This window comes from Colossoma macropomum, unplaced genomic scaffold (genome assembly GCF_904425465.1).
Source record: "Colossoma macropomum unplaced genomic scaffold, Colossoma_macropomum, whole genome shotgun sequence".
Classification (NCBI taxonomy): Eukaryota; Metazoa; Chordata; class Actinopteri; order Characiformes; family Serrasalmidae; genus Colossoma; species Colossoma macropomum.
In genome coordinates, this window is record NW_023494802.1 from 6,664,547 (window position 1) to 6,679,494 (window position 14,948).

Sequence of the window (14,948 nt, forward strand, 5' to 3'; positions counted from 1 at the left end):
GCGATTTTACTTTTTATTTAAAACATTAACTTTTTTTATAGTTATTAGACACATGATCAACAAAGCTACTAAAGAAACAGGAAAAAGATACATTGTGATTGCACTGTATGTCACTCTGTCTGTAGCAGGATTGTCATTGTGAACCTGTGTGTGTGTGTGTGTGTGTATGTGTGTGTGTGTTGGTGTGGGGTTATTATGGTGTAGTATGTCCTGTCTGTACTCTAAGCTGACTGAACTAACCTGAGACCAGATACGGTTAATTATCCACCGCACAGACACACACACACACAAACACACACACACGCACAAGCACATGAGGGGTGCATAATCCAACCAGACTGACAGTGGAACCTTCCCCTGGAGAAAAAATAGAGAGTGAGGAGCCAGAAGACGAAAGAGAGAGAATGAGAGTGAGAGGAGCACACACAGAAGAAAAAATGTGGAGATGTGGTACTTGTCACTGAAAGATACTGAGAGGAGCTACAAGAACTACGTCTAGAATTTGGACAACGTAACTAAAAGACGCAACATCGATCAAGGGAATGGATTTTTTAACATCAGAGAAGGAATGAAAGAAGGCAAACTAGGGAAACTGGGCCACGCTTACCCATCCATCCTTTTGCCTGTCAGTCCCATTTGCCTTGTTCCTTTTCCTCCTTTCTTCCATCTGTTTCACCACCTTAAAAGGCTGGGAACTGATGGGTGCAGGTGCACTCTCAAAACAGATGTGTTAAAAACAACACAGTTACAACGCATTTAATGTTACTTTTAACACAGCCAGTGTATGTTAAGATGTGTTGTATTGACACAGTTTGTGTGAGAGGTATGCTGTGTTCTTGCAGCCTGACACAAAATGTGTTAAAATAGCAATAGCACAAAAAACGTGGTGTTAACTAACACACTGTTTTGAGACTTTGGCATCATGCCAGCTGCAGTGAAGACATCTCTGGACGGTGTGATGTCGGACTCAGGGGAGCTGGAACGGTCTGTACCCCCTTGCTTAGGGAAGGTGCCCAGAGAACTGGTCAGAAACTTCCCACACACTAAACGTGTGGGTAGCTACCTGGTGGGCAAGATGATCAACAAAGGTTCATTTGCCAAGGTGATGGAAGGAATGCATATTAGCACGGGGGAGAAGGTGAGAAGATGCACACACAAAAACAGAAGAGAGTACATTTTTTGTCATTCTACATTTTATTGTCAGTGCAACCAGATTCAGTTTATGACTCCCTGAGTTTTATAATAATAGGTCTCACTGAAAAAGTGCTGCTTTGAATTTACCTGATTTAAATGTGTGCATAATGAAATAACTGAAATACCAAATTCTGTTGATCTGATTCATTTTATTCATGTAGAAAGATGATGTACATATTTGAATTTGAATTGGATTATATTCAATACATCATTTTTAGTGCGTAAGTACAAAGGACAAAAATACAGTGTTAAAAATAGAGCATCATTTTAACAGTAGTGCGGAATACAAGTATCAGCAGATTCAGGCAAAAGTAACAGTAAAACAGTAAAATACACACACACACGCACACACGCACACACACACACACACACACACACACACACACACACACACATATCCCTGTCAATCAGAGTAGTAGCGTCAAACACTGAGAGGTGCCACTCATCGCTGTATTGAAGGACTGTCATCCATATTTTATGCTGTGTGTGTCTCTCAGTTTACGGTGAGGCTCACTCTGTCTACCCTCACGGCTGATACATAAAGCATTAATAAAGCAAGACTAGACTCATTCTGAGAAAGACATTGATCAGATTCTTCTGATGTTGATTCTCTACTTTTACTGATAAGTAAAAAATAAATCAGTTAAATGATAATAAATCCAAATGCAATTTTTTTCTATTTTTTTCCCTTATTACTTTTTAGATATAATCTTCAGTAACTACTATGAAATGAATATGTAAAGTCTGTATTTATGAATGAAGAAGTTAGAGTTCAAGAGGGTAAACCTTGCATAAATGTAGCATATTGATATTTTTTGCCGGTCTAGTTCAACATTGTGTGTTTGAGGCAAAGTAAATTGTCACAGTAAAGATGATTTCTGGTCAGCTGGAGGACTGGATGACTGAGTAATGGTTCTCTTGGGTGGCACTGGGTCACTGTAGTTTGTGGTCAGTCTAGACTTCTGTGGTCTAAAGTGGATTTTGGATGATGTGTGAGTTGGGGTAAATTGCCTTGGCGGAGATTAGACAGCGGTTTAAATTACTTTCCGAGTTTTTTATATGACCGAGTTTGGGCATAGTCTGAAATAAGTTCATAACAGAAAATGTTGGAAAGTGAAAATTCTGTGAATGTTTGTATCCCAAAATAACTAAAAGAACTGTACAGTGAAAATAGAACTGTAAGTTAACAACATCTCTCATTCATGACATTGCATGTTGTGTCCGTGTCTAGAAGAATATGGATGCTATGTCCTGTATGTGTTTCTCCTCATGCCCCTTTACCTCACCTTGGTAATCAGCCGTTTCATGGGTCACTGAATCCACTCAGTATATCCTTGTGGGAACATGTGTGTGCATGTCAGTCCACCTCTAGCATGGGTCATTGAGTCCTCTCTGACCACTTTGTTTACCTGCCCAAGTTGCTATAGCGATGACCAAGAGTTTGATTGAAGAGCATGCATCACTTTCCTCTTTAGTCTATGGGCTTCTACCCCCACCCCTTAACTGCCTAATACCCATCATTAATTTTGCATATCTATAGCAACACAAATGTACAGCAAAAATGCTGATTCATAGCAGTTTAATTCTAAGGCTGGAAAGGATCAGATGGTTCTCAGAGCCTCTGAGTACAGGGCTGTGTATTCCCACACTGTTGTCCCATGCTCCAGACAGTCCCTTTAAGCTAAACTGCTTGGACTTACAGGAAGCTTTTCTGCAATAAAGAGCCTAAATCAGAACTATATGGCCTTACAGGTCAAAAGTTTGAGTATGACTACCTTTTTACAATGTTTTTTGATGCAAATATGCATGTTTTCTTTCTTAGTTTTCAATACCTGTAAAGGACCAAAGCCAATGCATCCTCTTGTGGTGATGTCAGCACTCATCATCACTCCAGCCACTTTTAGGTCAAATGAGCTTCAATATGTGCTTTTGAACAATATTATGAAAAACAAAACTGTCAAAGCTTTATTTATATAAAAGATACTCTTCATACCATGGAAGACACTTTAATGAATGCAAAGCAGGGTATTTATTGGACATTTATTGGATAATAACAGTGAAAATGAAACATTACTTGGAATGGACTTGGAATTACTTGAAACTTTTGATCGGCAGTGTTTGCCTGGTTGGTTGGACAGATTTTCATTTTATTGTCTCTCTGTGCATCAGGTAGCGATTAAAGTCATCGACAAGAAGAAAGCACGGCAGGACTCATACGTGTTGAAGAATATGAAGCGTGAGCCGAGAATCCACCAGATGATCCGTCACCCCAACATTGTCCTGCTGCTGGAGACACTGGAGACTGAGAACTGTTATTACATGGCCATGGAGCTGTGCTCTGGGGGGGATCTGATGGATAGAATCTGCGAACGCAAACGTCTGGAGGAGAGAGAGGTCCGCAGATACACACGCCAGATACTGTCTGCTGTGGACCATCTACATACACACGGCATAGTGCACAGGTAGTGATGGAAGTGGAGTGCATACACACATAAGCTTGATCATACACACTGAACAACATGCACACACATACACATACGGTAGATAAATGAAAAAGGTAAAGATGGGTGTTGTCAGGTATGTCTGCCTTGTAGCTACATGCATTCACCATTTTATCAGATGCATCTACTGTATAGGTACACTTTGTAGGTTTGTAATTACTGACTGTAGCCTATATGTTACTGTACAATTTATCAGCTGTGCTGTGTAAAGGGACCTTGTTGGTACACCTTGCTGGTGTACACTTAGAGACCAGGGTGTGTCTGTTTCATGCACAGTTTGTGTTAATCACCGTCTACCCTATCATCAGTGGTGTGTTTCTGACCACAGGGCCACCATGAGCTGGATATTTTTGGTTGGCAGATTCTGACTTTAGCACTGATGTGTGTAAAAACCCCAGCACCACCACTGTGCCTGATAACACTTGTACCTGCACCACATACACTTACAGTCTGGTGGGGGGTTTCACATGCTTTATGCGTCATGAATGAACCTTTCAGAGCTTGATAGTTGCTGGATTTAAAAATAAGTTTTTGCGATACACTGCATCTTTAAAAGTTTTCAAGAGTTTTCTTCTAAGCATTTAGTAGCTTTTAAGTGATATATCCTTGAGAACATGCCAACCAATTGTTTTGGTTGCAGCCCCGTTTTGAAAAACACTCATGCAGGTCACACTGAAACAGAGGTCTGTGGCCTTCTCTATCAAAGTAGGCAGTTCTTGGCCATATTAAACGGCAAAATGCACCAGACTCTCTGAATGCAGGCAGAAGCTTCTGAGACTAGTGTCACTGCTAGAATGGATCACTTCCCATATAACATCCGGTCAACAGTAGTCATGTGGTAGTCCCTTTCCATGGATGGGGTGAACAGCTGGTAAAACCAAACATCAACCAAGTGTATACAAAAGAGCAGAGAATGATAGAAAAAGAATGAAAGAAAAAGAAAAAAACATTTGAGTGAAAATGTTCACATTATGAGGAAGTAAAAATAAAGAAAACGCATGTTTGTTAAATAGAGTTGGGGTGCTGTTGAGGTGTTTAACTGCAGAAATGAGACTGAGGTGCTGTGTGATGAAAGTGAATGTGTGTTTTAGGAATAAAGCTGTGTGTGAGCTGTGCTTGCAGTGTGTGTGTGGGCATGAGGCTGTTGGCTTTTGCAGAAGGCTCCGCAGGGCGCCAGAGTCGGAATACTCTGAGCTTCTCGATGACCTCATCACTATGTGCTGCTATGGTTAACACATCATTCACACACTACTGCACTAATGGAGTCCCACGATGAAGCCATATAATGCAAAAATCAGATACACACTCTCTCTTTAATGAGACTGACAGAGTCCTCAGTTCTATAAGAAGACTCCTTAGTTCAAAGCATGCACACACACATGCACACACACACTCACCACATTATTGGCTGTAGATCCATCAATATGGAGGAAAAGTTCCAGTTGCACTGCAGGACAGGTCAGTACACATATTGCCTCCATAGTAACAGTGGTGTATGTTGAGGGCAAACCACAGGCAGGTCGATTTGACACTGATAAAGCCGTAGCCAAGTTTGCTAACCTATGTAAACTCATTCTTATACACATGTACACAGACACATTCACAAAAGACCAAACCTTAAGGTTAGGTTTTTTGGTTGTATTAGGCTCTACTCTCTCTATGGTAAAGTAAGGCATTGTTGATACTTTTTTAAGTTACTTTTAGGTTTCTTTTCTATTTTTGTGTGACACATAAGAGAAAGAGAGAGAAAGGAATGTTGTTCATTAATTTAAAAAAAAAATAAAAATATGTACACTCCCCTAATATATATAACCCTAAAGCATTTTAACTATGCTTTGCTCTTTTCAATGCAGGGACCTGAAGATTGAGAACTTCCTTCTGGATGAACACAACAACATTAAGATTGTTGGTAAGTGTTTTTTGTTGTGATTAGAGGCCTATGATAGTTGCTGTTTGAGGGTTTTGGAACCTTTTTTGTAGAATCTACACTAATTGGGCCTGAATTTTGACCATATGTTCCAGCAATTATAGGAGTTACAGACCAATACAAGCCCACACACATTTCCATATAAATCATAATCCAGACATGGCAGTATTATATTGTCAATAATGTTCCACCTGTATATTCCACACATCTTTAACAACGAAGAGATTGATTAGTAAACTAGCTTCTGTCAACTGTCAAGTGTGAAAAACAGGTTACGATACCCACACAGCAGGCAGAACAGTGGCAGTTTTCCAGTTTTAGTTATTTCAAGAACAGACTTAGTTTACCTCAGATGATCCACTAGACTGACAAAAATGTCTAAACAGCTATAAAAGCTATGCAGAGAGACCTAAAACGATATGAACAACAGTACTGAAGAGCTTATTTTATATAGTGTCCTAATCAAAATAGTGTCTGAAATCTTTGTTGTTTGAAATGGAGGTGTTGGTTATCTATTTGACTAAATTAACATATGTGAAAAAAGTGTTAGGGTACTCAGTTGCAGGCATAATTTAGGACATAACAATAATTACATGACATTTTCCCCTTTATTGGCAAATAACATCAGTCATTTATATCTCCATATGTATGTGTGTGTGCGTGGGCACGTGTATATTTACACACACACATAGACACAAAATATATATATTCTGTTTGTAGCTAGTAATATTTTACTGTGGTGCAGCAGCAGTAATACCTAGCAGAGTGCACTTTACTCTGTTTTCTGTTCTTTTTTTTGTTGGGCCCTGAGACAAATGCCTCTCCACAGGCCTTTCATTAATAAAACAGAAACCTGTATTTGTGTGTTTCTAATAGATTTTGGTCTGAGTAACACTCTGAAGGTGGATTCTCTCTCCCCGGAGCTGCTGAACACTCAGTGTGGAAGCCCAGCATACGCTGCCCCTGAGCTGCTGGCCCACAGAAAGTACGGCCCTAAAGTGGATGTATGGTCTGTGTGAGTACACATCAAGTGTGTTTGATGAGGGCAGTGGATGAGATCAGTAAGAATCGTGTAAAAATTAAATTTGCCTGCTGATAGTATTTGCACATTTTTGTCTGAAAGCAAAGTAAACATGCAGAAAAAGAGAAATCCTAGTTTATTCCAGTTTTGATGATTTGATAACTCTGTATGCTGTATGCTTCAGACCTGCCAACCTTTACTCATTTTGAGTAGCAGGTGTGCATTTTGACATCAAAGTACGCTGATACAGTTCTCTAAACCATGCAAAAAGCTGGTGACACAGTCGCCAGTTCAGTTGTGCATGTCCAGTACTCAAATCTAACAGCAAGTGGCAGCAGCATCCATCTTTCCGAAAAACTAAAGGAAAAGAAGAGTTCAACCAATCATAGCGCTGGGTTCATTCCCCTGGGATGACAAATGCATAATGTCAATCATTTAAAGAGACTACAAATCAATAGCAACACAAAATGTTTTCGTTCGCCCTTTTCACTCTGTCTGGCTGGTTCCATAAGGAAGGACAGTGCTTTTAACTACTTTGCAAAGGTAAACGTGCTGAAGTGGATGTAGACGTTAGCCTAACATATTGTAATTTGCAAGCTAGCTTGCGTGTTCACCAGGTATTTAAGTTGGCAAAGTAATGTTAGGTTATATTGTCAATGTGTCTCAGATAGTTAAACATGACTTTTCACAGTACTGTATTCATTATTATTATTGCAGCCAAACCCATAATTGTAATGAGCAGATCATGGCAGTGAGTGCACATGCTGCAGAAATAACGTTACCTAGAAAGTTACTGGGCGTGTATGAGTCCCTTACAGTTAAAATAAACATGACTTCAGATGAGGAGGACACTGACAGGAAGGGGGTAGAGAGCAGCTGACCCCGCTGGATAATCAAACTTGATATGACTGTGTGCCAGTCAAAGTTTTTTTTTTTAAGCATTACACCGTTGTGCTACGCTAAACATTTTTCACAGGTCAGTTTGACAGGTCTCATGATGACAAAACAACAGTACATTTCACATCAGTCTTCAAGCTCATATTACAAAAAGACATATAAAGTGCTATATACAAGTCATACTTCGAGTGCAGTAATCCTACTAGCTATGATGCCAGCTAGACGGTAGGATTGTGTAATAAAATGTTGGAACTAAGAAGTAAGGTGTGTGGCTTATTTTAGCTTAGTCTTGCAATGGTGCTATTGGGAATACAAAAAATATATGGTGTAAAAGTATAATCATGTCCTGTATTAATTGTGTTTGTGTGTGTATGTGTAGGGGCGTGAGTATGTTTGCCATGCTGACCGGCACACTGCCCTTCACAGTGGAGCCCTTCAACATAAAACAGCTTTATCAAAAAATGGTTAATGGAGAAATCAGCACTATTCCATCTGACATCAGTAAAGGTAAATGCTGTTCCACACAACTATAAGTACTTCAATTAGACACATGAGGATACTCTGATGTTCCATACAGCAGAAATGATCTTCAAATATAGATATAGAAATGAATGGCCTTGTAAAGTGGAACAGGTGTAATATATAGTATTAGTCTGGATTTACTAACTTGCTCCCAGACATAATTCATGGTTGCTTGTAACTGCAGTATTAAAATATCTCATCCTCATAAAAATGACAGATGTTATACACTCATTTAAGTTTGTGTACCCAGGCAAAAAAACAGACTTTTAAATACAAACGGAGAGAGAGACAGAGTGGTGAGAGGTACTGGCTGAGATAAGACAGTACAAGCTGTTCTTCTTCACTGTGATTATCTGATCATTTGATACAACACATTAAATATTGATTAGGCCACAGTGGAGATTTAGCAATCACAATCACTCAGACACACCCTCACACACCCCGCTGTTTACGTAACGGCCCATGAGGAACCTCTTTCCAGAACAGCACTGAAGATCATGAAATATTTATGGCAGTGCTACAAATCAGCAGGAACAAATGAACACATAGCAGGCCTTTGGGTTAAAGCCTTAATGAGTGTAATATGTTGAAAAAGAGGGCACTCTTTTTTATTTGGATATTAATTGTTCCTACATTTAAATGTATGTAAAAAGTTACAATGTGCGTCTTTAAAGGCCTTAAACTTGTTTGCACCCAGAGGGTGTGTAGCACCCTAAGTGAATGAGTAAATGTGATCGTCACTGTCCAGCGACACTAACAGCACCTTCACCCGGCCACACACGCACACACGCACACATACAACAGAGACAGCATGTGCAGTGCCAAGCTGACACACTGATCTTGGGTCATCCCTGGGCTGGTGAGGGTAGCAAGAGAGAGGATAGCGCCACTTTAATCTGATCTGCCATGATGCAAGAGAGCTAAAGCCAGTAGACCTTAGAGAGAGACAAAAAAGAGACAGAGGTCAAATGAGAGAAACAGAGAGAGTATACAATGAGTTTCCAGTTTATTAGGTACACCTACCTTGTATCTTCACTCATTGGCTATGCAAATATAGACCATATCACTTCTCTGCCATGAAATTCACTGAAAAATGAAATGTTGTAAATCTGTCCTTTTTTATGTAGGGGCCATACAGTTTGTTTTGTCCCTGTTGGAGCCAGACCCAGTGAAAAGGCCAACAGTGAAAGCAGCTATGGAGGAGAAATGGCTCAGTGAGGGCTATGCCAAGAGACCACTACACACTGTGGTTTATAAGAACAGGTCTGTATTATAAAGAGGTAATCCAGCTTTAAAGCGTCATTATACACACAGCAAAATATCATAGCACATGTATGCGTTTGCTTAGGTTGCGTCCTGAAGATCTCAACTCATCAGTACTAAACTACATGACTGAGTCTCTTGGCTTTGGTCTCTCAGACGTCATCCACACTGTGATCAACAACAAACCCTCTGCCATCTTAGCTACCTACCAACTACTGCTGAAAAAACTGATCAGGCACCAGAAAGGAGCCAAGGCCATGAAGGTAATATACCCAAACACAAAAACAAACTTATTACTAACACCAGCAAATGCATGTACATATGGATGAAGTATGATCCATTATGATTATTCCAGAGAGTGGAAACCAGTGAGTGGAACCAAAATAAGCCTGTGTGGAAAGAGAGGAACAACACCCCAGCAAAGACTCAGCAACAGGTAATCTAGCAGTGGATGTTAAAAGCAATGGTTTGGCCAAAAATTAAATGTACAAATCTTACACCAAATGTAGCTGATCATCTAAGACATGTTTGGCATTCTAAGTTTGCTTTTTTAGTTTTGTATAGGAGCTATTGCTAACTAATAATGTGAGCCACCAGGTTGGCATAAATGTATGCTTGAATTATCGCACAAGTTCTTCAAACCACAGAGTAATCTCAAACAGACTTGCTGATGTGATATGAGATACTGCATGACATCGCAGAAGAAAATCATGTAACTCTGTGGCCAAATCATTGCACTAAGAACTTAACGGTGCATAGTTTCCAGATCTTCACCCACATGGAGTTTTTTATGCAACACTGCTAGAAAGAATGGTTTTTAAATTAGTTGCAAAATTTAGGAAGCCAAATCCTGATGAGTTGAATTGAGTTTAGATAGATTGCTTTGATAATCAGGAGCGTTTAGCAGACAACTGTCACTTGAGAGACAACAAAAATCTAAGTGTCTTCCCTGAATGAGTCTGAGTCAATTTTATTGCATTTTGGGAATTTCAGCCTTGTTACAGTGACATAACAATTCAAGTTCACCATGAAAGCATGCAAGCCATAGTTATATGTGAAAGAGAAACCAAACCATCAAAAGTAAGAACCTCCTCCGGATGAAGAGGGCTAATTTTATTGCATCTTGGATTTATATGCATAAATATTCCTTTGTCCCACAGGGCGAAACTACCAGTGACAGCCAGAGACAGTCTAGTAAAACTCACCAGATCCAGTCACAAGATAGAGATTCCCTCAGTGGCAGAAGGAGACCAGAGGAGGCCATCAGACAAAAGCAGCCGAGCTCAGAGCACCGAGCATCTTCCCCATCCACTCCACGAGCAGACACGTTAAATGATGATGGCTTTGCAATCACCACAGACACAAAAGACGGGCTGTTTCCTGAAGGTAGTATAACTAATCTCTTTGATTTTCAATGCGAAGGGGGCTACTTTAAAGAATCTAAAAGAGAAGAGCTTTTTTACTACATACCTCCTTAATTTTTTTACAGTTTAGATGTCTTCACTGTTTCATAGACCCTTTTATCACTGTAAACTTTGTAAAGGTCACTGTACAAATTTTACAGTAATAAAATGTACAACAACCAGAATACAATGCAGACACAAAACAGTTTAAAATAGGAGTAGGAGTTACGCATCTTAACCTTATTTCAGTCTTATTATTCTTTTATCAGTATATGTGTTTATTCATCATTTACTGTTTATGTCTTTGTGTGGGTTTCAGTCTCTGTGTTTGGTGAAAGGGAGCTTGTCCATGCTTCGCCCCCAAAATGCTCTTGCGGGGAAGGGAGTGGCTCAAAGCTGTGTGACTCCACCCCCTGTGATGTTCCAGTAACTATGGAAAATAAAAAGGACTCCCAGTCCACCAAACCACCACCAAAACCTCATGAATTGAGAGCCACACACTCTGAAAACTATTCAGAGGAAGAACTAACACATCACCATGACGACAAGCTGGAGAAGTTACAGACGTTCTACTCAGAAAAAGGCGTGTCACCCAGAACACACTTGGAGAGTAGAGCAGGTCAGCGGTTTAAGGACCTCCTGTTGGCCATAGAGGAAAAGACCCACCCTGCCCGTCACCTAAGCGTCGCAGAAACCACAGCACAAACCTCTCCGTTACCACGACTACGTCATGGAACTGTGTCGCCAAGGAAAGTGACTTGGGTGGGGCTTAAACATCAAGCTGGGACAAGCACAGGCTCCTCCCCCTTTCTGATCAATGGTTCGAAGCCACCCGTGTTTCCATCCCAAAGGCAGCAGGCTCTGGTCATCAAGACCCTGAGGCATGCAAAAGAAAAGAGGAACGCAGGAGGAGCAGCGATTAGTGTCCCGGGAAACACAGTGAAAAGGAACTCTGTGCAGTTGCGGACGTTCATCCAGCACAGAGACACAGACTTAAACCTGCCCATGCTGCCCTCCACATTCCACAGCAAGACTGACAAGAAAACAGAAATACTCCGAATGGACTTTGGTTGACAGAGGGATAGAGGGAGAGGGGAAGACAGAGAGAGAGACTAAAAATCAAGTGACCTCCATGTTAATTCACAGATTAAATTCTGGTGACAAATGTATCAATATGCATTTTTCAGGACATAAGTTTTTTGGCCCCCCCAAAATTAAAAGTACTTTTGTACTCTAGGAGTATGTTTATTTGATGCTGGGTTAATATTTCACAATATCTGTGTTTTATTTATTTTACTGTAACCCTATTTTACTGTAACCCTACAGAAATAAGTGTTATATTTTTCTGTAATGTTAGCTCATGTGGATCTAGTCCCAACTATATTTTAGAAATGTATTAGCATCAGCATCAGCAGGTATATACGTGAAAAATGTCATCAGCCAACAATTCCCAGGTCTGTGCAACCCTAAGTTTTGAAACTGGTTCTTAGGGCCTTCTAAGTGGTCCTCACTTTAGCTCTGTCTGTATGTGTTGGAAGTTGGGATCAAAAATGTGGACTGTCTGAGGGGGTTCTGAGGAATGGTTTGTGAGCCTCTGCTTTAAAAACTTTAAAGAACCTTCTGCATATTGTAAATGGTTCTAAGCCATTTTTTCCAGAACTGTACATCCAAACCAAGAACCACATAAGAACCTTTATTTGTAAGAGAGTATGGATTGCACGTGAATCAGCTCATCAGCTGATCAGCTGTCTGTCAGACCCATGATGAGCTGATTCTACTTTTTGAGCTTGTTGAGTGTGATTAGTCAGACTGTCAGATCAAGGATAACAGGATTTTCTCAATAGTATTTTCTTACTGTATGCTCCAAATTTACACTGCATCAAAAGTCTCTCTCTTAGGTGATCAGGGTCAGTTTTATTGCCTGTTGGAATTTTGAGTGTAGGTGACATAACTAAATAAACTCACTCCAAAGTCAAAAGAAACCCAACTCAGGTCGTAAGAACATCCACCGAGGATGAGACATTAGCTCTTTTGTTTCATGAAGATTATCCAGACAAGCAATTAAAAGCTCTCAACAAACCCCTCCTCCCCTCTTCTCTTTCTCTGTCTCTCCTCTGATCATTTACTCTTAAGCCAATTTAATTGTACTTGAGCTTCTTTATTATCTGCTCAGGGTCTGACTGATGCCTATTGTTTTCTTAAGCCTGTATCATGTTGCTGTTTATGAATGAATGTTACTGAATGGCATCAATCAGTTGTGCCAGTCAGTGCCAAAGGGTGACGTTCCAATTGTTATTCCATGAAGTTGGATAATAAACAAGATTATGCCACTGAGTGCTTGGGTAACACCCAATACTAGGGCAGAGTTCAGCAAGCCAGCGTTCTTTCAGAGCACAGTGGCCTCTTAGCCTGTTTGTTCCTGTATTAGAGATATCAGTAACAGTGGTCAAGTCATATTTAAATTCTGCTGCTCTAAAAGATAAGATATAAGAATCTTCCATCTGCGGAAAATAAAGATATTTTACAAAGTATATTGTTACTCTCATAACAAAATGTTGTACCTTGAAAATAGAAACTATAGTAGAGATGCTCCAATATGAGAATTGTGTACCGATACTGATATTCAGTGTTTTTAATGTACATTCCTGCCGATGCTGGTACATATAAAATGTAGAAATTGGGACTACATCTACCTGGGTTAGCATTACAGAGATTTTGTAGTGTTACGAATGCAGTAAAATGAATAAAATACAGACGTTTTAGCATTCTGTTCTTCTGGAGTACAATAAAAACATCCTCAAATATTGGTTTGCAATATCAGTCAAAACTAAACTCCAGTCCAATGCCAATCATTTGTTTAAAGCAATTATCTGCCATTATGATATGATATTATTATTATTATTACAACCCTAAAACTACAAGCTAGCACAGCTCTGTAACGACGTTGATATGAAATGATACAGTCCACTGATACGGCCCATTTTTATAATTTTCTGTAATCATTTTCTTTATCGTTTTCTAGATTTTTTCTATATCCTTATTTATGATTAAAATGTCTAAAAGTACATTACTGAGGCTGTACTCGTTTTCTTTGTGCATTAGGATATAAGTGATGATTCCAAGATTGCCTCTGCTGACCATGGTCCTGCATGTATGTGTGCAAGTACATGTGCGTGTTATTGTGATGGGCATTACACATCAGCTCATAGTACTCCATTGTGAATAATAGACGGGTAAAGGAATCTTTCCCTCTTTTCAGCCTATGAGAAGTTGATGAATAATTGAAAGCATGTTGTGCCACTAGATACTGTGCTGAGTGGGCCTGGCGTGTGTGTGTGTGTGTGTGTGTGTGTGTGTGTGTGTGTGTAATGATAGAGACAGACTGAGTAAGACTGACTGAGATGTCTCTGTCTGTTCTTGCTGTTTTGTTACTGTGAAAAAAATGCACTTAAGACCAGTATTGAAGGTACAATCAGAAACTTATACTCAACATGTACAGTAGTCTTCACAGCCTCATCCTCGTCTGGACAAAGGGCTTTTTATCATTAATTGATATTGTCTTAAACAGCCTATTCTGTATATTTTCAGTGTTTGTAGTATGCAGTGAATACTATGCTATGCCTTTTCAGCCTCATGAGCTGCCAATGTTTAATTTTTTTTCTAATACCATGAAAAAAAATACAGTGCAAAAGAAAACTTCTGTATCGTGGCTGGCCTAAAGGCATGCTGCTCTTACCTAGCACTATCATCGGTCAAGCAAGCTAACTTAGCAACTGTTTTCTAGCTAATGCTAAAGGCTCAGTGAGTCCAGGGCCCAGTTGCACCAGCTGTACGCAAGTTCAAACTGAGGTCTGTTATAATGTAAGTGTTTACTAAGTTCAGCTTTAGACATCCCTAAATTAAAACTGGTTGCACCACACAAACCAGGCTTATTGTTGAGCTTAGTAGTTAGTCAGCTTAGCCACAATGCCTCTTTCATCAAAAGGGGAACTGCTTCCTTTTTGGTAAATCGAGACAGCCACTTTCTGAGTGGCCACATCATTATCATCATATAATGTAACATAATTGATAATTTACTGTTATTTCTTATAATGAAGTTGTATTTTCCCATTTAAAAACTTTTTTTCTCTGGTTATCTACAGTCAGGAACCACTCAGCCACTATTGGTCAGTCAGAAATGTAGGTAGGCTCTTTTTGCTGGAAACATCCTGTTGGCTCTG

General features: G+C 39.8%; 1 protein-coding gene across 1 annotated transcript; it reads left to right on the forward strand.

Annotated features, from left to right (window-relative positions):
* The first annotated feature begins 340 nt into the window (after nt 1–340).
* On the forward strand, nt 341–12,097 carry LOC118822443 (hormonally up-regulated neu tumor-associated kinase homolog). The gene is made up of 10 exons (XM_036591499.1): nt 341–1,138; nt 3,364–3,656; nt 5,549–5,604; nt 6,499–6,637; nt 7,920–8,047; nt 9,190–9,325; nt 9,411–9,588; nt 9,681–9,761; nt 10,486–10,711; nt 11,048–12,097. Exons 1-10 carry the CDS (start codon nt 923–925, stop codon nt 11,800–11,802), a joined length of 2,208 nt encoding a protein of 735 aa, XP_036447392.1. The 5' UTR covers nt 341–922; the 3' UTR covers nt 11,803–12,097.
* The last annotated feature ends 2,851 nt before the right edge of the window (nt 12,098–14,948 follow it).